The following is a 25922-nucleotide window of genomic DNA, read 5'->3' as shown; positions in this document are numbered from 1 at the left end:
TCTGTGGCCCCCTCCCCAAACTCAACCACAAAGGCCACGATTTCACTAATTCCCTTTATACTGCTTCATAAACAGAAGTAACTCCCATTCTAGAAAAACTACTTCAAATAACTGTTCCATTGTGCCATAGTCTTATGAAGATTAGTAACTTTGCTTTGCGGCTGAGTAAGTTAGCAACAGCATCACGTGGGAGTTGATTCAGCAGGTAAACTTTTGATCTGTATAAATTCAGTTACTATTGTCAATTAAGCCCAAAGGAGAAATTTGTCAACACGGTTTTGCTGTGAACTTTGTTTCTTTGAGTAAAGGTATATCTTCCTTGGCAAATACCAGTGTGAATTTCAAAGCAAGAACAAACAGCAAGCAAAAAAAAGTGCTTCAGCAAGTTGACTTTGGAAACAATGAAACAACAACTGGTCAGATCATATTTCAAGAAAATAAAGCTGTTTAAACATATAATTCCTAGTTGTAGAAAAATTCTTCAACAAAATATTTATTCTGGTAGCAATTCCTTTCTAAAAGCACAAAATGTTCTGTCTGCCTCCAACTTCCAAATTTCCTCCTTAGTAAAGACTAACATTAAAGTAAAATTTGGCTTAAATTTTCTCCCATTATTTTGCAATATCCTGTATTTGTCTGTAATTACAGTGCATTTCTGTCTCAGTTGACTATACAATCCACTCTACCACTGCCTGATGCCTCTTAAAGGAACAGTAAACCCTGCTAACTAGAAAAAAGATCATTGTGTTCTGAATTGATAAGCTGCCTCATCCATTTTTTTCTAATTCATTTAACTTTTGTTTCCTTCTTCTTTTTATTCTCATGATTCTGCTTGGCATTCCAGAATTCATGCTCATAGCATTTCAATAATTTCCATCCTGGTTTCTCAATTTCCAAGGAAAAAAAAAGATGCTTTGCAAGCAACCTGGGACTTAAATCCCAGTTTAACTTTCTTTTTTTTTTTTGCCTCGTGTGTATCACAATAAAGGTTCTACAGGCCGATTAAGGCCTCAGTAACAGCTGTGCATCCCCATTGTTACCAGAGGGGCTGAACAGGTGTAACTGACTGGCTGCATAATTGGATCTTACTAGACAATTCATTTTGTTGATGGCACATAAGAAGGAAAGGAATCCAGCTTCATCCCCTTTATGTTTGCTGGTTCTATAGCGCTTAGAAGGAAGAATAAGAAGTAATATACAAATTTATTGTTGTCACTAAAATGGGAAGATAAAGCTGAATGCATAAAGGAGAACAGATCTGGTGAACCAGATTTGCTGAAGCACTTTTCAAGGAATATCAGCTACCAATATAACTTCCCCAAGAGGGAGCCCTTATGTATTCAGTGACTTGTATTCAGTCCAAAACTGCAGTTACTTATCAGATAGCTGATAAGAAAAAGAGATCAAAAAACAGGAAGCAGATAAGGAAAAATAAAATTACAAAAAATAGTCTCTAGAGCTAGATTCTAGGCTAAGATAAATCAGTGTAGCACCAAGGATTTCAGGTTAAACCAGCTTAGGAACTGGCCCCTTGTGTGTCAAAAAGCAGTACCCAAGGAGACCTATACCAACTAAACCCAAAATTTAGTGTTGCAGATAAATGAAGATTTATCAGTTATGCTTTAAAGAACCCATTCAGACACCGCTAACATAAGACAGCCAAAAATAATAGCCACCAGTTGAATGTTGTACTGCATCTATACTCTGGGAGCCAATGTAAGGACAGGGAAAGTGGTTGTTTTAATTTTTTTTAAATGCATGCAGAACTATTTATCCACATAAAAATTAGCCTTGCACACGGAGGCTTTCCACTAAAGTTTTCCCAAGCAGTCACAATTCATCACTGATTATCAAATAACAGTAGGAGATAAACTAGCTTGGTTGCTGAAAGATACAAGAAGTTTTGTTTGTCAGATAAATACAGTTTGACTGCCCATGTTATTTGAAATAGTAACTGAATTATATAATGAGATTAGGCCATGTCATATTTGTCGCCTGACTGTCTCAAATGATAGAAATTACTCAGCTGTTGCTGTCGGTACCTCCTTCATAGAGCCACTCAATGACAAGATGATGAATTGAAGACATCATTGCCAATTAATGATTTTTAGGCAGAAGGGATTTCAATTGTTTCCATATGTTTGTGAGTGTAAGTGAGATTTGCATCATCCCTAATAAAAGCATGTAGCCTGCTACTGTCCAGACAAGATGTTACAGCTCAGTGAATGTTATCTTAACAGGAGAACGATTAACAAGCACATTCAGGTTCTTCTGCATTGGAATTTCATTATGGAATCCAAAGCTCATGCTTACACTTAAGCTCAGACGTTGAAGGGTTCAGTTTTCTAAAATGCCTAAGTGACTTAGGAGCCCAAGTTCCATTTTTACTTGATTTTACTGTATGGGTACAAAGTGCAGCCTTTTTTTACATAGCACCAATCATTTAGGGGACATTTCACTGGTGTAGGATACTGCTATTTCTACAGTCATGCCTATAGTTTAGGTACTTAGGATCCTAAATCCCATTGGCCTGGCATTGGGCTTAGGGTTTGTCTACACACATGTGTTGAACTAGTTTAGCCATTCCACTACAGTTAAAGCAGTAGTACTACTCTAGTATGGAGAAAGTTATAGTAGTAAAACAGTGTCTTACACAGGTACAGCTAGTTGTATACAGGAAATGGAATAAGCTATATCAATCTAAAGTATGTTTCTATGGCTGGAGCTGCAACTACACAAGGGGTTTTGTTAGCATACCTATTTGGTGAAAAGAAAATCACATACCTAGCAGACCTATTTATAAATGGTACAAAACATTTATCTAAAGAGAATCCAATGCCTAAGTGACTTTTGAATACTGGGCTTGAGCACCTAACCTAGGCACTAAAAAACCCAAAAGTGTGAAGGCAGTATGGGAGTCCTTCCCTTCCCCACCCCTCCTCTCACAAGTTCTTGTATCAGTGCTGTCAGGTTGGTAACTTCTGTAGCCTTGTGCAACTTTTCCAGGCTGGGGACATTTAAAATCAGTAACTTTAAGTCTAGATAACCTTTACGGCTGTAGCAAACAGGATCTTAGGAAGATCTGAAGCAAGAAAGTGTTGCAGCTCAAATAGTCAAAGGAGATTTGAAGGAAGGGAGGGACTTTGATAGCTTGATAACCAATGGAAGTGCCCATTTGGTCTGAGTATTTTTACAGTTCACAGGAGTTACAAACTAGACACTGCACCCAATCAATGCTGGCTGTTTTGGGGCTGTTTATATTTAGCAGAAGCCAAGCAGATTTTTGTCAGTGTGTCTGGCTACATTTCTTCATCTGCAGCAATCAAGATTTCCTCTGTTACAGCTAGTGCTACTCTGTTACCCTTACCTTGTGCCAAATATTAAGTCAGACATATCTTCCCCCATACTGGGTAGGAGGATTTTTAAATCAATGCAAAGGAAATAAAAACAGAAGAGCGCTTGTAATATCTGCTTTGTTTAGAGAGAAACATGCTAGTAGAAATGTTTTCTGTGGTTTCTTTGTAGCAAAAGGCTTCTCTAAATAAACTTATCTGCTCCCTATAATCCTTGGTACCTCACAGAAGGGACATCAGGTTTGCCTGAAGACTTCAGTGGAGTCATCAAGAGCTGAAAGATCAGGTCTACAGGCTGACATATGCCCAAAGCGAACCCACCTTGGGCACTGATCCCACTCTCTGTACCTATGCCAAATTCCCTCTGATCTGAGAAAGGTACAAAGTAAATGCAACCTGGTCTCAAGACAACAAAGGCCGTTAGCCGGGTACCAAGGGGAAAACAGGAACCAGATGCCCCTGTGTGCAGATTGAGACTCTCTGCAAATTGCAAGGGCATGGGCATAATCAAATTACAATGTGCCAATAACAGCAGCAGCAACAATAACAATAATGACCAAATCCACCAGCAAAAGGCAAACTGCTTGGAAATATCCCTTTTTTTCCATGTCATGTCCAAATATTTTCTTATAAATCGCCTATAATTCACTTAAAAGTCAAAGTGCAATTTTTATAAACAAGCATGGAATTCAGTAGGCTACGTTCCTGCAGTGTATAAATTGTTTTTATATGGGGCTTACTTAGATACTCTCTTATAAGATACTTTGCTGATGAGCACAAATTCCCTGAAGTATCAGCATCTTAGACAAGATGGGTATTTATAGACAGAAATCTCAATAAGGACTGTTCATGTAAGTAAAAGTGAGCACCTGTGGGAGTGGTTGCAGGACTGAAGATTTTGTTTTAACTTTAAATTGCTGAGCAACGGCTGTGAAATAACTACAAGGAAAGGGGGGGGGAATTCCCCTCATGAAATCTTTCTTCTTGCTTTTCACAGAAAACTGGATAGAAATATACGTTAATGTACATATATAAAATACATCATTAGCTTGAAAACAAGTTTTAACATTTCCAATCAATAGCCTACCAGAGAGAAAGAAAACCTTCAAAACTATCATTGTCAGAAACCCCCCAGTGTCATATATAAATATTAAAAATATAAATGTAATATATCATTATAAATATCTCGGATAAAACCTCAGCAAGCTGTCAGGTTCTGCTCCCGTCAGTCACACTTAATAGCAAGAAGTACCACCTGCATATGTTCTCATTGCTCTCACTCATCTCACAGCTTATCAGTAGCGTATCGGGGAGGGGGGGGGGGCAAGAGGTGCTAATTTAAAGGGAGAGTCAAAATGGAGCCACCCCCCTAAATCTTTGCTGCATCAGGAGCAGGAATAATTTATAGCTGTGCCCACTTGAAAGCTTCAGCAAGCTACTAGGTTAGTGCAGAGAAATCTTAGTATGGATAGGACCAACCAACATCTGTGAGAGCAGGTCTGCCAGGTTAGTAAGCACATCATAACACGTTGTACACTGCCACAAAGCCTTACCTTGACACGTATTGTTCTTTTCTTCATACCCTGCCTTGCACATGCATTTTCCAATTGGCACCAGCCATTCCCCCTCTGCACTGCAGTGCATCTTGGGAGGCTCATCAGTCACTGAGTGGTTTACACATGAGCCTGACACTTCCAGCAGCTGGGAGGAATCTGCTCCAGTGATGGTATCAGGAAAGAGGGCCAGGTTGCGAATAACTGAAGGGCATTTCTTGTAGTACACTCGCACAGAGACAAGGGCTATGCAGGCCCCCACATCCTGGAAAGCCAGGTAAAATCCCTTTTTGGTAAGAGGACCAACATCTCTCACTTCTGTGTTCAGCTTCATGACTCGGTCTCCAAGATCTAGCTCAGTGAAGCTCTCATCAGCAGCAATGGTATCGATCTTGATGTACTGATTTTCTTTGATGTTCCTCCCATCTTCATCATCCGATTCAAAGTAGTACATGTTGAAAGTCTCTTTGCAAGTCCCAAGGCCTCCAGGAAGGCTGTTACAGTCTCTCAGAGTAAACTTGAGCTCAATGAAAATCCGGGAAGCCCCTTCATTGGAGATCCAGCTAGTCAGAAGCCAGTTATTCTGGTTCTGTTCCATGACTTTGCACACTTGGTATGTGTGTATTGGAGCATAATTTTCATCCACCTCACCAATTTCTTCCCACTGTGCAAAAAGAGAGTACATTATGTCAAAAAAAAAAATCAGACACTAAATCACTAAATCTTAGCTTCACGTGAGACAGCTACAGCATTAGAGGAACAGCAATGTAAAAACTTCAGAATGGCAGAGCATTCCAGCCTCTGGGCCTGATATAATGCCCTATGAAATCAGGGGAGAGATTAAGTTCAAATACATAAAAGGCAGCATCCTACCATCTGCTTGGGAACAGATGAGAAGCAGAAAAGCTACACTGATCATTCTGCCTGGTTGCTTATTGGTTTGTTAAGTGACAGAACTAAAGCAGATGTATTTAATGTAAAGCGTGACCTGTCCAATGTAGCCACACAGCAAAGTGCAGGGGTATAAAACCCTCCTTATCCCTCTGGCCAGCCTCCCAGCACTGCTGATTAATGCACAGGAAGCCTTGTTTACGCCTCATGCAGCTAACTAGGGGTTGGGTGGAGACAGGTAGGGAACAAGTGGAATGCTGGCTCAGACTAGTCAGAGCACCGGGCTGGAGGCGGGGGTCATCTGCTGCCAATATGAGCCAATAACAGTTTATGTCCACCAGAACAAAGCATGGGATGAACGTACAGGATGATCCATAAGTCCTGGAGTGTTCCTGAGACTATGCTGCTACACTTTGCTTCTTACACAGGAGTCCACATATAACCATTTTCTAGCCACTGATGGGAATGCCTAGCAATACTTCTTATGTCAAAGACATTTTTACTACATTCACTCAAATCCAAGGCTATGTGCTGGAGCAGAGTGGCAGAAGATGAGTGATGCAGGATGCGGGGAGAAGGGGAGGAAGGGCAGACAGGTGGCAGGGATCAGGCACAGGCATGGCAGGACAAGCAGGAAGTGAGGGAGGGCAAGCACAATTGTGGGGGGTCAGGAACCGGGGTCAAGGCAAGTGGCAGGGGGCAGACAGGATGCGGGAGAGGGTACAGGCACAAATATAATAAATTTATCATTTTCTATATGTGGCAATTGTCAACCCCCCTGAATCACGGTGTATGTATGAGGGTCTCCCAGACTTTCAATGCATATGGGCAGAAATTTTTGGAGGAGTGGAGACTGCCCAGACCTTCCATCCTCCCCTTAGGCCACTGAGACAGAATTCAAAAAACAGACTGAGCCCAGATGTTTAGTGCCTCCATGGCTATAGCTGTATAAGTGCCTGGGAATTGAACCCAGGTCTCCTGTGTAGTAGACAAGGATTCTACCACTGAACCACAGGGGACTCTCATTTCCCCAATATATTAATTATTACAGGGGAGGGTCATCTAAAATGATATGTCATCTTGGATTCAGCTAAATACAGTAAATAAATTACTTGGAGGACAAGTCAGTCTCTAATTTGCTGCATATAAGAACATAAGTGCCAGGTTCCCATGGAGGTTTCCCCCCCTGTGCTTGTAGACTATGCCCTGATCCAGAGTGCGGCAGCATGAAATGCACACCCTAGGAATCACCCTGAAGGGCATTCCTGGTGCATGATTTATACTGCTGTACACTTTGTCTACAAGTGGGGGAACGCTTGCAGATATGCACCTCAGGAACACCTCTGAAGGATCAGGCCCCTGAAAATCCAGGAGCATTTGTCCAGGGTAGCTGGCAGCCCCCACCTACCTACGCTCTCACACTATAAGCAAACAGACGTCTGCCAAAAAAGGGCAGCACAAACTATTACTACAAATTGTCACAAATATTGTTAATTGACCAGTCAATTGACTGCATATTTTTGACTGGTCAAAGATTGGTCAAGTATCATAGGAAGGCTTTCTGTGATTATAGCAACTAGGGATGTAAATATTGTTTTAAAAATTAGCCATTTAAAGTCTTCTAACTATACTGGTTCACTATTTAGCCGATAACACATACCTACTACGGAGGACTGGGGTCTGGGTGGAGGGTATGCTGAGGATGCCTCCCTGCTATGAGGCATCTCCCTGCACTGGTGGAACTGACAGCTGGTGCCCAGCACCTGGCATCTCTCAGCCAAGCAGTCCCAGACAGCCTGCAGCCAGGAGCTTGGTGACAGGGCAGTGCAGCACAGGGAAGCGCCTTCCTGGCCACATTTGGCAATTATTGCCCAATCGACTGGTCGACTGACCAAACTCAATTGGACTGGTCAAATACCTAAGCCTAGTTTGCAGCTAGATTAATGACTAGATTTACCTTCTCAGTCACACAATGATGGAGATGGGGAACTTGAAAAAGCCAGCAATGTTTTTAATTTTACTCATTTCTCTCTCTCTGGTTTTTTTTTGGCTTGTTTGATATATATTTTAAGATGTATTTAGTCCTCCTACTGTCTTGTTCAGTTCTGACCTTTGCTTCTTATTACACCTGTCAATGCTTCATCTTCAGAAAGCAAAGCAAGTATGTTGGGTATTTTATCAACTTGAGGGGATTCCTGGTTAAAGGGTAATAACCTTATCCCATTCTGAATACATTCTACGGTCAGAGGCCAACTTATTTACTGAAAATACACCTGAAGCCTTGTGCTTTGGAGTTTATTATCCCAGCATACAGTTAATGCAGAAATAACAGCAAACACCCTCAAGTTATTATCACCATGCTGAATTCTTCTGATTACATTTTTAATTCATATCTTAAATGGAAGAAAAGGAAATAAATGAGAAAAAACCCACAGTGCTGAAAGAAAAAGGGCTATAAAAACATCTAGGAGAACCCTTTGGTCCCCTCCTCTGAGAACTCCTTCTTTGCCACTATAACATCTTCCTTTACTCGTTTTCAATCCGTCCTTCCTAGTGATTCCTAACATCCCAAAAATCTGACACTCCCACCCAGAATCAATGCAGTGGTTTTTTGCTTACATTTTTTAAAATATATATTTTACATTCCAGGTCAAATTAGTCAAATCAGTTCGAAATCATATTGATTGAGCAGAACTCAAGTCATTCCAAAAACAATTATTGATTAAGTAGGCAGAACTCAATCATTCCAAACAGCATGTATGGTGCTACAACTGGCAAGCATCCTCCATCCCAGACGTATCGCTCTGGGGTTTCAGATGCTCCCAAATCCATTGGCAAGCTTCCTACTAGCAGGCCCAAGCCCAGAGGCCTTGGGGTTCAGATGTCCCCAGATACTGCAGGCAAGCATCCTGGACTAGACTTCAGATACTCCTATACTTGATCTTAACCCACAACAAGCCAAGAAGCAATATATATATGACATATCAGATACAGTACTATAGCTACCAAGGACAGGTCTACACTGAGGGGGAATAGCTAAAACGCTTACAATGCAAGAAGGCGGCTCAATGCACCCTCAGTAGTGCATGGGGTTGTACATTGTGCTCTCCCCTTTTAGCAAAGAGGGTGGGGCATAATTATACAACCCAGCCTTCTCTTAAAGGGATAGTCAGCCACCTTTTTTTCCCCACTGGTATCTTTATAAGAAGTGTCATTGGGCTTAACTAAGACCCCAGCTCTACAAAAAACAGGAACATATGCATAATTTCACCCACCAAAATAGTCCTACTGACATAACTATAGATCCAGTCTACTCCGTACAGATGCATATCAGGTAAAGACAAAATTTGCTTAATGGTCTACAACCACTGTAGTCCCAATGTTTTGCCCACTGCTTAAATTGTAACAAAATTCAAGGTAAGGTAGCTGCATATTGTTTAACCACAGAAATATTTTAAGTGCATAAGAATTCTTTGGTCCCTTGTCTAGTTTGTAACGTGACTGGTGAACTTGACTAGGAGTTGTCAACTTCAAGGCTGAGTCTAGCCGAGATCATTCTTAAGGCTGCAATCAGAAGGGTAAGGCACTGATAACCAAAGTAAGCCACTCTTAATGATGAGCTAAAAGCTTAGCCCAAGCTGCATGTGTAGTTAATGAGCACAGTTTAGGTGCAAGACCCAGAGGCTGAAAAGAGAATGTATTATTCTTGTATGGTTAAAAAAAGACATAAGGTAGACAGCATTTGCACCTTGTAGACTAACCACATTAAAGATGTATAACCTCTCATAAGCAGTGGCTAACTTCATCAGATCCTGACAGACAGACGCACCTTTGCAAGTGTGTTAATTACAAATGGTAAACTATTTAGAAGACTAGATAGACTGCTGTAAAATGCAAAGCAAAACAAAAAAAAGTTAAAAAAGAAAAGAAAAATTAAACGTTTCACTAACTTCTTTCAATTCCACTAAAGTCTAATAGATGTAATCAGCACTACAATAGATGACAAAAGTGTCATTTTCAAAGTGACAATTCCTTTATTCATGATTCCGTACATAATTAGAAAAAAATCCATTGTGAAAAACTATTACTGTGTGTGCACTGTCTGATCATGTGTGCGTGGGTGTGTATCCACATACATAGGTACACAACCAAATAAGAATGCACGGGTGCTCTGAGGACCTACACCATGCCCGTTCAAGTTGGTGGAAGGCTGGCTATTTGAATGAATGGGAAAATCAGCTGCCAGGTTTTGATCTTGTGCCCACTGAACACTACTGAAGGAGTCAGAAAGCAGTGTATTCTAGCAGTGGTTCCTAATCTGTGGTACGGGTACCACCAGTGGCATGCAGACAACCTATCAGTGGTACACATTAACAGATTTATTATAATTACTTTATATGACAAAAATTTGCTGGTGGTACTTAAGGTTGTATCATTTTAAATTAGTGGCTTGCAATCTGTCAATGCTTGACAACAATTGACTGGGCAGAATGCTGGATTTGGTCTCAGAGGCTAGGGACAGAAGTTATACATAAACGGTTTAGGAGATCAGAAACTGGTTAAAACCTGTAACAGAACAAAAGTTCAGTGCACATAAACCAGTTTCAAAATGGCCAAAACTGGTTTAAGTAAACCTGGTTGAACCAGGTATCACACTTAACTGACTGAGGTCAAATTGATTTATGGAACATCTGTCCCAGACCCCGTCCTGGTTCAAGTTAAATCAGAGTCCCCCAGTATCCCAGCAGCCCTGGGCTGAGCTGTGCTGTCTGATCCAGAGAGCATGGTTGGCCCTGCCCCTCTGCTCTCTAGCCAGAGCAGGGGATGGCCAGCACGCTCACCATGCCCCCCTGAGGTAACAGGGGCAGGGAGGGGTTTTATTCCCCCAACCCTCTCCTTGCTCCCTTGGACTGCAGCTGGGATCCACCTGGCTGGGCAAAGCAGTCCCTGTCAGGGTCCACACCCCACTCACCGCTCCAGGGGTGGGAGCATGGCCAGACACCAGCTCGCCTGACACGGCCCCCTGAGGTGAAGGGGGAGGGAGGGGATTTATTCCCCCCTTCATCCCCTCTCCCACTGCGGGACCACAGCCAGGGTTTGCCAGCCCTGGCTGCCACTTCCACCACTCACCCCCGGCCAGGCAAACACCATCTGGGGTCCCCTGGAGGTAGAGGAGAGGGAGCGGGGAATAAGACCCCACTCTGCCCCCTTCACCTCAGAGAGCTATGCCGGCTGGCATCTGGCCATGCCCTACACAGGCAACAGAGATCCCCCCCCACTGGGAAGAGGCTTATGCTACCCAGGACACCATAACAGGAGCTGCTTCCCCCATCAGGGTCCCTCCCCCCTTGCTGCTTCAGCAGCAGGAGCACTGGCATGGCTAGATGCTGGCTAGCTTGACCCCTTGAGGCAAAGGGGCAGGGAGGGGGTTTATTTCCCACTCCTTCTCTTCTCCCATGGGACCCCAGCTGGGGTCTGCCTGGCCAGGGGTCAGTGGCAGAGGCAGTGGCCGGGGCTGGCAGACCCTGGCTGTGGAACCCCAGTGGGAGAGGGGATAGAGAAGGAAATAACCCTCCTCCCTGTCCCCTTTACCTTAGGAGGCCATGCTGGGCCAGCATCTGGCCATACCCCCGCCTCTGGAGCAGAAAAGGGGGAGGGACCCTGACAGGGGCTGCTGTGCTCTAACTAGGCAAACTCCAGCTGGGGTCCTGAGGGAGAGGGAAGAAAGAGGAGAATAAAACCCCACCCTGCCCCCTTTGCCTCAGGGGGCCATGCTCAACTGGCATCTAGCCAGAGGCTGGTGTCTGGACATGCTCCTTGCCCCCCACCCCCAGAAGCCTGGCAAGGGCTGTTTCCCCTCTCCTCCTTGAAGCACACCCTGGGCTGGAGTTCCTGTACACCAGGGTGGGGGTTTAAACCCCTCTCCAAGCATACTGAGCCCTACCAGGGTCTGGCCAACTCCCCTCCCCCCCCCAACTCAGCTTCCCTCCACTGCAGAAGGAAAGGAAGGACTTATTCTAGCACCCCTGGCTTCTGGCCTGAGCCACCGCAGGCATTTGCCTCCATTTCTGGAATCAAAAGTGAATGTCTATTCACTTGCAAATTGGTTCAATTTATGCAGGTTAGACTAGCCTTCAAAGCTTGAATCAATTCAGGCTTGGGCTTTTTGTATGTCTGTACTTAGGCAGAAGGCATGGCTTCCATTCCCAACTTTGTCATTGGCCTGATGAGTGGCCTCAGGAAAGTCACTTCCCTGACCTGTGCCTCAGTTTCTCTATTTTGCAGATAGCTACAGAAGCCCAATAGTGAACTAGAATCCTAATCTTTTTTGTAAAGTCCTTTTAGGTCTACTTTAAAAAAACTACCAGAGATCAGTCAGACAGACTTGCAATGGTGATACTCTATTTGGCTTCAAGGTATAGGAGAGAGGCTCAAACAAGTTTGAATTAAGATGCAACAGATTATTTAATTTAAGAAAAGATGATGCTGGGAGAGCAGCTAGTGTTTCACATGTTTTCCTGCATTCCAAAGAATAAAAGTTAGGAACAATTTAGCACCATATTGTATTAAAATCACTTACAAATGTTTAACTTTCAGGTGTTAAGCTTCAGAATAATGTTGCTTATTTTTTATCCACACAGATTTGTTTTCAAGTGTCAGGCTAAAATGTCAGGCTAGCTATAGTTATAAAATTAAGATCATTTGCATAAAGCAAATCTAGGATTTGTCTGGGAACATACAGAAATAGAAGGTTCAATTATTTAGAAGGCCAGAAATGTTTCCTGTTTCTCAAAAGTACTGAAATAACTTTAAAAAAGAACATGGGTAAACATATGTGCACAAACAGACTAATTGAGCCAGATTCTAATCTCAGCTGCAGCAGTATAAATGCAGCAGACCTCCACTGACTACTGTCAGGATATGCTCCTTTATATCAATGTAACTCTGATCAAGATCTGTCTGACCATCCCCGCCTGCCATCAAAAATAAAGTAATCAGAGAAGGAGAGGGAAAGAAGGTGCTAATGAGTTAAGGCTGCTTATCTCTGTAAATTCACAAGGGACAAATGTCTAGATTTTATCATGGCATCCACCTTTCACATTCTTGTCTAAAAATCTGTGTTCTGTCATATAAATCTGATCTCATCTGGTCCTAGCTTTGTGTGGGAAAGCACCCTTTATTTCTCCTCTGATTAGTTAAACCATCTTTTTGTACCTCAGAAACAGTAATCATCTGTTCCTCTTCTACTTACATCCCTCCTGCAAGAGGGTTAGAGGGCTAATCATTTGTCTGTTTCAGTCTGGTCTATCTAGACTTTCTTGATTAAATCTTTGACATTATAAAGCACTCTAAACAACAAAGGAATAAAAACCAAAATGGGAACAGTACCCAGTGAAATGTGTGCTGTAATGGTTAATGAAACAGAAAACTCATGGCATGAATATGACAACATCTAGCTGAATGTATTTGCATGAAAAAATTAAGTACAGTACAACTGAAAAATTGTATTACACATTTTAATTCCTCTCTGCAGTATGCATTTTTGAGATATAAATCAACTCTATCTACAGGATTAAAACAAAAATGCAACATTAATTTGGTGCTAAATGTTTCCTCTAAGTCTTTAATAGGCTTAAGAAGGAAAGTGCAAATGCATTTCAATGGCCTAGTGTTAAATCATTTATAGAAGACCTATTTCTGAATCGGAACTTTCCAGTAGGCTACAGCTAGCAAGTTAACAGAGGCTGTGGTTGCATTCTTCTCCATCGGTATGATGGCAGACAGCTCACACCAGCTGACTGGAAAGACCAAAGATATCATGCACCCAGCTAAAAATAAAAGCTAAAAAGTAGATATGACAGACCTGCCTCAGGTTAAACTGCCAATTTTAAAGTACAGACAAAGACTGCCTGCTATTCAGGCAACACGCTCATCTCAAGCTGCAGCATTTGGGGCCTCCAATTTGCTGCCGCTGCTGCACTGATATAGGCAGCTAATCTTTTTACTCACAGAAAGAGAAAAAGCTTTGCAATTTCAGCTCACACAAGAAAAAAATCATAATCAGAAACGAAGGGGCTGGTCCCTGAAACTACCAATAGGATGCAGCATATTTTGAGTGCTTCTTTTTAACTCTGATGCTGGTGAGAAACAAGAACCTGAAAATACAGTAGGAGCCACAGGTAGATTGTCTATATTAGTATTAAGGAAAATAAGAAACCATAGGTGTGGGGAGATGTGGGGAGAGGTGGGCACATTAGAAGGGTGGGACAGGCTACAACTAGATCTGGACAGGTTACAGGGGTGGGAGGATAAGAATAGGATGGGATTCAATACTGACAAGTGCAGAGTACTGCACCTAGGGAGAAAGAACCAGCAGCATACCTACAGGCTGGGCAACTCCCTTCTAGTCAGGACAGAGGCAGAAAGGGATCTTGGAGTTATTATTGATTTCAAGATGAAAATGGGCCGCCAATATAAGGACGCAGACAATAAGGCCAACTGCACCTTGTCATGCATCCACAGATGCATCACAAGCAGGTCCAACAACGTGATCCTCCCCCTCTATACAACATTGGTCAGGCCGCAGTTGGAATACTGCGTCCAATTCTGGGTGCTGCACTTCAGGAGGGATGTGGACAGCATCAAGAGGGTCCAGAGGAGGGCCACTGGCATGATCAGGGGACAGCAGGGCAGGCCCTGTGAGGAGAAGCTAAGGGACCTGAACCTGTTCAGCCTTCACAAGAGAAGGCTGAGGGTATCTGGTGGCCATCTATAAACTTACCAGGGGGGACTAGCGGGGAATGGGAGAGATCCTGTTCCCGTGAGCACTACCCGGAGTAAATAGGAATAACGGCCACAAGTTGATTGAGAGTAGGTTCAGGCTAAACATCAGGAGGCACTACTTCACAGTCAGGGCAGCTAGGATCTTGAACCAACTTCCAAGGGAAGTGGTGCTCACTCTTACTTTGGGAGTCTTCAAAAGGAGACTAGATAATCACCTAGCTGGGGTCATTTGATCCCAGCATTCATTCCTGCCGATGGCAGGGGGTCAAACTAGATGATCTGCTCAGGTCCCTTCCAACCCTAACAACTATGAAACTATGCATACTCCAAACGTTTCATAGTTTGGACCTCTCCCCAGTATACCCACTCCTCTTCCACTGGTGACAGTCCAAGCCAAACTTTCTCCCAGGCTAGGGACAGGCATTACACATAGATCAGTTTAAGTGATCATAAACAGGTTTAAACCTGTAACAGAACAGATGTTTAGTGCACATAAACCAGTGTCAAAATGGCTGAAACTGGTTTGAGATAAACCTGGTTGAATGCAGTGTAAGACTTAAGACTTAACTGATTTGGCTCAAAACGGTTTATGCAATGCCTGTCCCAGAAACTTTGCTGGTTTAAGTTACACCAGACTTCCCCACCTTCTGGCATGCTCTCTGAGATGGGCAGGGTTCTCTGTTCCGCAGCAAAGCTGGCCCCTCCCCTCTGCTCCCTGGCTAGAGCTCCAGCAGAGGCTGCAGACACAGCAGGGTCTGCCTGACTTCCCCCTGCCCTACCTCTATCGCTGCTCAAGCAGGGATTCCCCACTTCCCATCTCCCACAGCATGCACCCCAGCCCCACAGACCCTATGCATGTGGTAAGCTAGCTAATGCTGAGAGGTGTCTGTGTGTGTGTTTCCAATTTCACTGGGACAGGCAGACAGGACAGCATCTGCTTAGGGCTTTTTGATGCTAATCAAAAGGTCAGCTGGTAACATCCCTCAGAAAAAGCTGTTTAAGAAGAGTTTGAGCTAATGGAGAGAGGATATTGTTTTGCTGATGGGGTGATAAACTCTGTTATCAACCCCCTGCTGGCTCACTGGCCTGTCAGTTTGCTGCAGACAGTATAAAAAAGCAGGGAAGGAGATTGAAAAGCTCTATATCTACAGTAGATGCATGCAAGATGGTCTGAAAAGTTGGCATATAAGACTCCCAGCACCTTTGGCCCACCAATAGCCCTTACATCAGTCTAAGAGACAATATGCTATGCTGCAAAGCCCCACCTTGTCTCAGAGTAATAGCAGGGGGCAGGGGTCTGGCAACATTCCCACTGTCAGCTGGGAAAAACCTGGGATGGTCCAGGCAGATCTCCCTAATCATAGTGTCCTCCTGGGGCCTGGCCATGCCCTCTCCCAGCTCAACACTATGGCATGGAAGGGAGGACTGCTCTAGCACCCCCTGGCTTGAAGCCTGAGCCACTGCAGGCATGTCCCTGAATTTCCTCAGACCAGAGAGAATTGTCTGTGAGGTTACAGTCTGATTCAGGCTATCCAGGTTAGAATAACCTGCAAAGGTTGAATCAGTTCAAGTTCAGGCTTTTTGAACGTGTATCTCAAGCCCCACTGGCTGCTTCATGTTCTACTTCCCCTCTTCCTTGCAACTGAAGAAATCATTTCTCCTTGTATAGGCTGTTTCATGGATTTTTTCCTCTTTCACAGATGCCTATAGAAACCCCCACACCTCCCATTGGCTGGCCCATGTTCCACCTCCCTTCCCATCTGTTCTGTTTCTCTCTTTACCCTTGCATCTGCTTCCTGGTCCCCTAGATATTCCCCTGGCCATACTGGTTTAGGCCCCATCCACAGTCCCTTTTGTAAACTCATAGTTCCAAGGCCTTGAATGCAGCTTGAGTTTACCTTCTGTCTTCTGTGTAGTTTCTCAGTATATGTAATGCTTAACTAGATCTGCAGGTGCCTCCCAAGATGTAAAACACTATCTGGTCTCTTAAAATTCATCAGAACAGCATTCTCATCCATCCAGGCTCCAGTGACATAATTCTACTTCATTATTCTCCCAAAGAAACCAAGGATATTCCACCCTGCCAATGAAAACTAATCTTCCCTTACCTCCAAATGCTCAAAATGTGGCTTTTTCAGCCTGCTCAGGAGGCCAACAAATCAGAGATCATCAGGGCAAATAGCAAAGCACATTCAGGGTCTGAAAAGTTGTCATATAAGACTCCCAGCACCTTTGGCCCACCAAGAGCTCTTCCATCAGTCTAAGAGACAATATGCTATGCTGCAAAGCTCTCTGCTCTGATCCAGGAGAGCAAACACTACCATCCTAAGCTTGTCTTGTGATACACACTACATTAGTCAACCATACCAGCCATGTTCCTACAGTAGGATCCAGTCAGGTTTTGGTTATCCATGCAAAGTCCAAGGTCTTCTCTCCACCATAGCTCTGCAGGATTTGGACCAGCTACTCCCTTACCATAATCACTGATCAACCCTAAAGATCTCTCAGAGGTTGTCTACTTAGGAGTGGCTCCATTCTGTGCAGATAATGTGATTGTATCAGTATGGCTCACAAAAGGACCACAGGAACACAGAAATGACAGTAACCAGATCTCTTTGCATATTTTTCTCCACGTGCCAGTTTTGTTCTTCTCCCTGCAGGTCAATGATATCTGTAAGCTCTTGAAGACTGCCTCTGACCCCTCCTTCTCAACTCTACTACACACTTCCTAAGGTGGAAGACTGCTAGCCAAAGTGGGTGCATTCCCATACACAGGGGTGTGCACTTGCAGCGAGGAAAAAAATAGAGGAATGTGGTGTGTGCCTGCCACTTTAAGGTCCCAGAGCTGGCAGCCGCCAGGTGCCTAATGAGGGCAGCCATTTTACATCCAGGGCTGCCCATATAAACAGTGCAGTTTGGCTGCCTAGATGCCAGGCAACAATACTGCCTGGCTAGAGGGCTGCTGAGTTTCACCTGGAGGTAAGGGAGGAGCTGTAGGGGATGGTAAGGAGGCTCCTGGTCCTGGGAATGACCTAAAACTGCACCCTGCCGGGAGTAGGTGGCCTGGTGGGGCTCCCAGTGGTGCAGGAACCCCCAGGAAATGCCAGGCCAGTGATCTGCCTGGTGAAAGGAGGGTTGGGGTGCCTTAACCCCTAGCCCTCATCTTTGGGTGGGTTTGCATCCCATTGGAAGTAGTAGCACCATGATCTGATGCCTGGGGGGGAGGGAGAGTCCCCTGTGAGACTCTGGGGCACCAGTCATGGTGTGAGGTACCCCAGCTCCCCACAGGAGGAGGAGGAGGAGAAGGAGGGCCCAGAGGGGGATCCCTGGAGAGAGTGAGAGGCTAGAGACTCTGACCTAAACAAGAGAGTGTCCTTGATTGGCCCATGCTGGGACCAAGACCAGGAGGGTCAAAAGGGCCAGGGGCCCACCACAAGGGATGCCCAAAAGCTGAGGGCCAGGAGTTCCAACTGGCCTGGAGGTGGGCCAGGGCTGGTAGCCAAAGGTCCTGAGGGGGCCACCCCAGAGAGGGGAAAATGGTTTCAGGGAGTTACATAGCCTGTATGAAGGTGGATAAGGCCTCCTGATGAGAGGACTCTAGGTTGGGGTTCAATCAGGAGGATTCTGTGGCCCATCATGTGGGACTGGTGCATATGAGCAGGCCCCCCTGTTACACGGCACAAATTTGTGCTGCTATTTTTTGGTGCTGCGTGTGGGCTTTGGTGAGGGGTAAAATGCCCCACTTTGGGGAAATGACCATTTCCCCATTCCCACCGGCTTCCAGCATCCTGGAGGAGCCAGGGGGGGACAACTAGAGGAGAGGAAACACTCTGGCTGGCAGTCAGAGCATCTCCTGGGAGAACAGGCTCTGTGCCTGCTAGTGTATGCTCTTGGAGCATGTGCCACACCACTTACTTTTGACATAGTTTGATTTTTTTTTTTTTTTTCTTTTTGCTACCTGAATTTCCCAGTAGCAAATTTTGCCCCCATGCTGCAAACTTGCAGTGTGGGGTAAGCAAGTTTTAATTTGCCAGGCATGTGGTTTGTGGTACTGCAAAGAGGTTTGTGGTCCCACAAACTGCACAGGCCTGCACACCTGGATCTGGCCAGTGAGTCCCAGAGAAAATCCTGCATACTTTGCCCATTTCTATGGCTCCCTCCTCTGAAGAGGAAGGTCTAGCCCAAATCTGAACATTTCAAACGAAACCCGCGTTTGCATGCATCCAGAGGGGAACAAACTCTGCTCTTAGATATAGTTGTAGAGTCTGTGCGGCTCAAAGTGGTTTCACTGGTGCAAACAGTAGTAGAACGTGAAGGTCCCAGGTCAACTCAAACCTAGACGATCCACTAGGATAACATAGCTAAGGCACACCAAGTTCTGTAGCAAATGGCAAACAATAAAGTGACTTTTTATGATTAGCAGCAGATCTCTCTATCTTTGATTCCCCAGCCTGAATAAGAAGGTGCTGATTTCAAACAGGGTCAAGTTGAGGGAACAAGACTCAAAGACATGTCTCTGGATATCTTCCATGTGCTGCCTCCCTGCCTCTTCCGAGAGGAATGTGGATACATGCAAATTCTTGTATTACAAAAAAGGGGAAACCACTCCACCAGGAGTAGCACAGCACAGTATATCATAACATCTCCATGTTGATGATACTGCAACTTGTTCTGCCTTCCAGTCAAATGCTGCTTGGGCAGTCTCTGTGCGTCTCAATTTACGCAACTGATGTTAGGACCTGGCTACTGATCAATAGCCTCCAGCTCAACTTTGACAAGACACATGTATTTCTTCCTTGTACAAGATATTTTCTCACACAAACTGCTCCTTTTTAATCTCTCATTCCCTGTCCCTGACTTGGGATTCGACTTGTCACTTTACTCTCTTCATCGGGACAGTTTTCAAAACCGCAATATTAAGCTAATGGATCTCCAGAATGTCATATTAGAAACGGCACAAAAGAATATCATATATTGTGGGCAATCCTCTAGAGTTTTCCGTCAAAGAAGGGAGCAGTATCATCTCCTGGTTCTTTTTTCATTCATTAGTGTGTCCTTTATTGTAAAGCACCTTAGCTTGCTGTTAACAGTATTTTTTGTGGACCATATGAACATTGGCTAGACCTTGGCTACCAGACATCCTACCTAGTCCTGCTCTCAGCAGCATTGCTCTAATTTAACTTTCACTGGCTAGATCACGTCCTCCAGAATAAAAACCAAGACCTGCCTTTTTTGGCTGTCTACAAACTTGCCCATAGCTACTCTATTAGAAAGCTCAAGCAAAGAAGCAGCATTTCTAACAGACTCTCCTCTGACTTTATACCCCCTGCAACCTCATTGATTCAGGGAGGTTACACAAGGTAATCCTAATGAAAACAGAGGTGCAATCATAAGTGTCCTTCAATTGCAGGGGAGAAAAACTGGGGAAACTGAAACAATGACTCTGCCTCTGCAACAATGTACACACGGGAACTAATTGTCCATTCTATTGTTTAATTCACTGGTGTGCAAGGTTGCTAACTCTTACAATTTTGTGGTAGGTTTGCTGATATTTAATATAATACCTAAAGCCGCAACTCCTGGAGGCATGGGATAATAAAACATTCTCAGGGTTTTACTTTCATTTAAAATAAAAATAAACCTCCTGGTTGTAAGAAAAAACCTTGAAATTTTGACCATTCCCAATACTTAAAAGCCAAATGGCAAAATTAAAAGGAGAAAATTAAAATCATGAAGCTGAGTCAGAAGTCATGAGATATGTAAAAACTGATAAACACAGGGACATTTATCATTTTTTTACTTATCTTATGGCTTCTAACTCAGCTTCATGGTTTCTTGGGAGAAGAGAAGAATTGCTTCATCATTTCTGAACAGCCAGGCTTGGCAGTACTGGGACTAGGTACAATTCTACTGATCCCAATGTAATCTCACCACTCAGCATCATAACAAAGCTAGGCAGTAGTAAATTAGGTTCATCATTTTAACACAAAGCTATAATTCTCCCCACTGCAATGCAGTGGGTGTGAAATGAGGGGAAAGTACTGTCACAGAAAACCCACAGGATGACCGTTGACAGAGTCAAATAGAGAGGAAAGGCAGAAGTTGTGCAGAAGCAATTCAATTTAACAATGGTTCTCATATCCTGTCCACACCTGCAACACACCATCTCTAAGCAGCCAGGATGGACAGAGCTGGCACACCTTGGAGAGCTGTGGGAGCCCTCACAAACTAAGTGTGCTGTCTAAGTTCTCCATGATCTGAATATTATTAATACCCCCAATATGGTTTCCAGGAACTGCAGTTAGAAATAGAAGTGCAATGACCTATCACTTGACTGAAAACCTGCAATCTCTGATCCATCAGAAATTCAACAATCATCATCTCTCTATCTCTTGAATACTCCAGCATGAACATCTCCTTTTTAGACACTATGATCACTATCCAGAATGCTAAAATACAGACCACATTATATAAGAAACCCTGAGACCAACATACATATCTGCACAAAACCAGCAATCACCCTAAACACAGCAAAAAAGCTGTGATGCACAGCCAAGCCCTCAGATGCCACCAAATTTGCACTGAGGAGAACACCTGGGATTTGCCAACTCAAAATCTTAACAAGGACACTCCTCCAAAGCGAGAGATTGCACGTTTGAAAGAGCCACCTGGATGTCACATGAAGAACTGCTGCAGTACAGAAGGAAAACCCCCACAAATTGCACTCCGCTGGTTATGGCACATCACCCCTCCCTCAAACCCATATGGAAAATACTCAAACAATTGCAATTCATACTAGAAGGAGACCCAATTCTTAGAGATCTTCCTAGAGCCACCCATCCTAGCCTTCAAACAAGCACCAAACCTCACTAACCTCATCACCAGAAGCAAAAGTCCTACGGCTCAAAACACACCAAATGGATCTAGACCATGCCATGACAAGAAATGCAAAACCTGCCAACATATTGCCACTACTCCCACAATTACTACCCCCTATAACAGAGCCATCAGCATTCCTGGATCTTACAGCTGCGCTTCCAGACGTGTTATATATCTCATCCAGTGCACCAACTGCACTGATGGAAAATACATAGGAAAGACCAAACAACAACTGTGCACCAGAATGAACGCAAACTGGAAATCTATTAAAGTCAAGAATACCCAAATATTGGTGAGTGCACATTTCTCACAAGAAAACAACTTTCTCTTTAATATCTGAGTTCTAATCCTTGAAGGGAATTTACAAAACCCTTTTCTCAGATGAGCCTATGAACTTCACTTCATCAACCTCCTGGATACAAAAAATCATGGACTAAATATGGACATTGAAGCCTGCCTGACATTTGACTCTCCAGGCACCTCTCAATTTTACCTGCTACATTCATCCCCCACCCCCTTCCAACCCGGCTCTCACCCACTGACTCAATTTACATCTTCACTGACCGGCTTTCTTGCATGCACACCAGTCTCTGGCTTCTTTACTATTCATTCCATCCAGGAAGAGCACACACCAACTGCAGATGCTTCCTCAGTCTGATTAAGTGTTTTTAAACCTGAAAGCTTGTTACGAAATGTTTTTTCCATCTATTTAGTTGGTCTAACAAAAGATATCAGATTTACCCAAAGAATCTTGTCTGCCTATGTCCGTAGACCAACATGGCTACAACCTATACCCCCATGACCAATTGCAGCACTGGAAATTTGCAAATATGCTGACTAGCTCCAATTACTGGTGGGAGACTCATGGCAGAAAAAAATACAGGCCATAGGGATGACATTTTCAGGGCAAGTATACCACAATATATAGATTTCTCTGTAAGGTATTGATTGATCACTTCCCTCCCACATTCCTGCATCTATCTCAGTACAGCAGTCAAGGAAGGGTCTGTGGTTCAGCACAGGATTTCAGTGTACATGTATGCTTTAAAGCTAAGAAAGTTCCATATAAATCAATGGACTGTTACTCTAGCTTAAACTTTAGGCTTAAGCTTAGTGCTGATGTGGGGCTATACAGACTCATGGATTTCTAAAAGGCACAGATTTGCAGCAGCCCACATTCAGTTTTGCACAACTTTCATACTTAAGAGGGAGCATATGGGCTACCATGACTATATGGGCATATGGGAACAGCTGGTGACATTTTTTCAATGAATAGAAAATTCGTGGAAACATGCAGTTTGAGTAGGAACAAAACTATTTTTGAATTTGGGTTGAATCTAGTGAATTGTTTTGGCTAAAAAAACAGAATAGGGAGTAGGTGGAAATGGTGGGGGGTGGGGACTCTTAACATTTTCAAAATAATTTTCAAAATTTGTTTTTCTTTAGAAATGATATTTTCATTTAAAATATAAATTGTATTTAACAAATATAAAAAAAGAGTTAAACCCTCCCCCAATAAAAGAAACATTCTGTTTTGATTTGATCCAAAAAGTTATCTGACCAAACACATTTCCTTTTAATTTTTGCATTCAGCAACTAAACCAAAGTATCTGTCATTGACACAACTCTAATGAAGTTTTTCAATAGCCTCACATGCCTTTACAGCACCAAAAAAACTATAAAGAATCCTCCAAATTTTCTAAACATCTTCAAATTTTATCTAAAAGGGATGTAGCCTATAGCAAAACCTCCTTGAGTACAGCAGGAAGAGGATCTGACCACGTCCTTTACCTGCCACAGGAATCATAAAAGATTTTAAACAAATCTGACAATATACTACAGTTTTCATAAAAATCTTTTATCTCTCCCCACCACCCCACCCTCCTCCCTTCTCTCCCAGTGGACATACACTCACTCACTTCCCCAAGCACATGTAGAGGAAAACTTCAGAACCAAAGCTTTAACTCTCTTCTCTCTTCTTGCTGACAATACTTACTTAGAGGGACATAATGCAGAATAGGCACATAGTACAGAAAGAATTAAATTAATCTTTCAATTCAGACAATAATTGAATTAATATAACTAATTTGAGGGGAAAAGGACTTTGTAAACAAAATAAGAGCTGCAAAAGATTTTCTGGTGGTTTGAAACATACCCTTTAATGTGTTTGGTTTAAGAAAACAATAAGTGCAGTCTACCAAAAACTGGGTTATAATTCTTGTATTTTTCTGCTTGGTTGCATTTTTGTTGTGGCTCTTTATTAATGCCACTACACTATAATCAAATAAACCAAAAATATGTTTAGTAGATCTTCCAAACTCATTAAAGTCAGTGAGAGGTTTTTTCCTATTAATTTCAGGGCCCTTTGGATCAGGTGTCTATGGATTGTTTTTCCTAAATTAGGAAATTAAGCATATAACTTGTTTATTTCAAGGTAGAAAATGATGAGTTGAGATTCTAAACCACTTTCCTTGATGAATGCTGCATTTGGCTAGGAAAATGTTTTCACACCCAGTACATTCAGAGTCATAACAACAGCTTATAAAATATTTAACAAAATAACAGATGCAATATAGGATTAAAAATAAATAAAGGAATTGCAAAAGCTCAGGCCATAAATTTTTAAATTTGGATATATCTTTCCCCAAAATATTTTTTTCCCCCTCTAAAAATCTGAAAAGCAAGAGTTGACTGTACCACTTGATAAAACTGATCTTCCATTTATAATGTTACGGCACAGCAACTACATACTAAAAGTCATCAAGAGAAGGAATTTAGCATTTCAGTCAGAACTCAAAATGATGCTGAAAGCAGCCTGCAGCTTGGGATTCTCATTAACCTTCCACTGCCATCCTCCATGTTTCTCAGTAGCACCACTCTTTAAGGGGCACACTGCTATTTTTGTGTAATCACTTCAACAATTATCAAAAATCCCCCAAGACTGACACCTTCAGACATTCTGTGCATTTCAGCAAAATTACTGACACGTTTGTCCTTTGATCCCTATTCCCTCTTACAGATCAGCATATAAAAGGGTCATCGCTAACACACAACCAAATTATTTCTTCCATGCGTCCTGACGAGGACATGCACACACAATATGATTTAAAGGACGGGCACGTGGTTTTGCAGGCAGCTGAACCACAGAAAAGACAAAGTTGAAGCTACAAAGGAAGCTGAGACTCTGATAGCTAACAGTGGCTTCAATTTCACTATCCCCTTGGATTCCATTTGTCTGTCTTCGAGTTGATATCTACATTAGCTAATGAATGTTCACATATTCCCTGCTCTCTTTTGTTCTCTGTTTCAAAGGGAAAGACTCTCCTAGTAGAGAGCAGACTTAAATAAATAAAGAAGGGAATACATATATATATTTCTACTCAAATTTAAGAGTAAATTCTCACTGACGCTGCTTTAACTGGCTCTAGAGAAACAGCTGTGCTCAGAAAGATCATTAGCAACTTATGGGTGGCAAAACTGCTCACAGGGATATAATATAAAAAAAGTGAGAGAATTCATATTAAAGACAACTCAACATCACACCAAGTTTTATCATGACAGGTTTTACCCAGAGAGCTGGTATTGTGTCCTTGCATTGTGCTAAAAACTGCAGCCAGCCAGGTTTTAGCAGGCTGAGAGAATGGTTAATGGGCTGCCGCTCTTGTGCCATTATAGTCTTTAATTACATGACTGCTTGCTATATGTTCTGTAGGATCTTTGCAGTACTGCCAACCCCAAACATTGGGGTCAGAATCACACCCCAAAAGTCATGATGATGGTGATGATGTGGAGTTGTTTTTCCTTCACTCCCCACTCTTTTTTTTTTGCCAGTCATGTTTTCAAGCTTCTCTTGACAAACATGAACACTAGAAACTTACTTTTTTCCTAATGAAAGCTGAAATTCTCACATAAAAACTTGAATCCAGGAGCTAGTCCTTTATGCAAAGCACTAAGAAGTCTGCTAAATTGTGAGAATTTGCAATGCTGCCTATGCGCATTCAGTGCACAGGATGGCTGAATAAAGGTACCAAATTAAGGTTACCTGGGCAACTGTATACCTGGCATACCCTGCCATTCAAGTGCTTGACTTTTCAAACTAAATAATGATGCTGAAACGTTCAGTTTTTTTAATGTTATTTATTTACACAGCCTTTCTACTACGGCTGTGCGAAATTTCGCTGGTTGTTTTGTTTCAACACTGTTTCAACTCATTTCAAGCTCAAAACAGTGAAATTGAAACAAAACGAAGGGCTTTGAAACAGCCTTGAAATGAGGGCAGTCAAAACGTTTTGAAAGTTTTAAAATATTTCAAGTTTCAAAACTGAAGCTGGGCTTGCCTGCAGGGAAACAGAAAGTAAGGAGAGGGAGGGGGAAGAGGGGGGAAGGACACAGTGAAGGTGTACCTTAACACACATGCCGGAAAAGAAGCTCCTGCAGGAGAGGAAAAAAAGGCTCTGTTACG

The 25922-nt window shown here is 43.0% G+C and overlaps 1 protein-coding gene across 7 annotated transcripts in view; it reads right to left on the bottom strand.

Annotated features, from left to right (window-relative positions):
• The window catches only part of EPHA5 (EPH receptor A5), a 305046-nt gene that overhangs the window by 252295 nt on the left and 26829 nt on the right, over positions 1–25922 (bottom strand). For all 7 annotated transcript variants that reach the window (XM_019534208.1, XM_019534207.1, XM_019534206.1 and 4 more), the window contains exon 2: positions 4907–5570. In XM_019534208.1, coding sequence (XP_019389753.1) covers positions 4907–5570 — 664 coding nt within the window. The remainder of the gene's footprint in view (positions 1–4906; positions 5571–25922) is intronic.

The sequence above is a fragment of the Crocodylus porosus genome, unplaced genomic scaffold (genome assembly GCF_001723895.1).
Source record: "Crocodylus porosus isolate Cpor-Errol unplaced genomic scaffold, CroPor_comp1, whole genome shotgun sequence".
In the NCBI taxonomy this organism is placed as follows: Eukaryota; Metazoa; Chordata; order Crocodylia; family Crocodylidae; genus Crocodylus; species Crocodylus porosus.
Note: the sequence above shows the minus strand (reverse complement) of the source record. Positions and strands in the feature narration are given on the sequence as shown.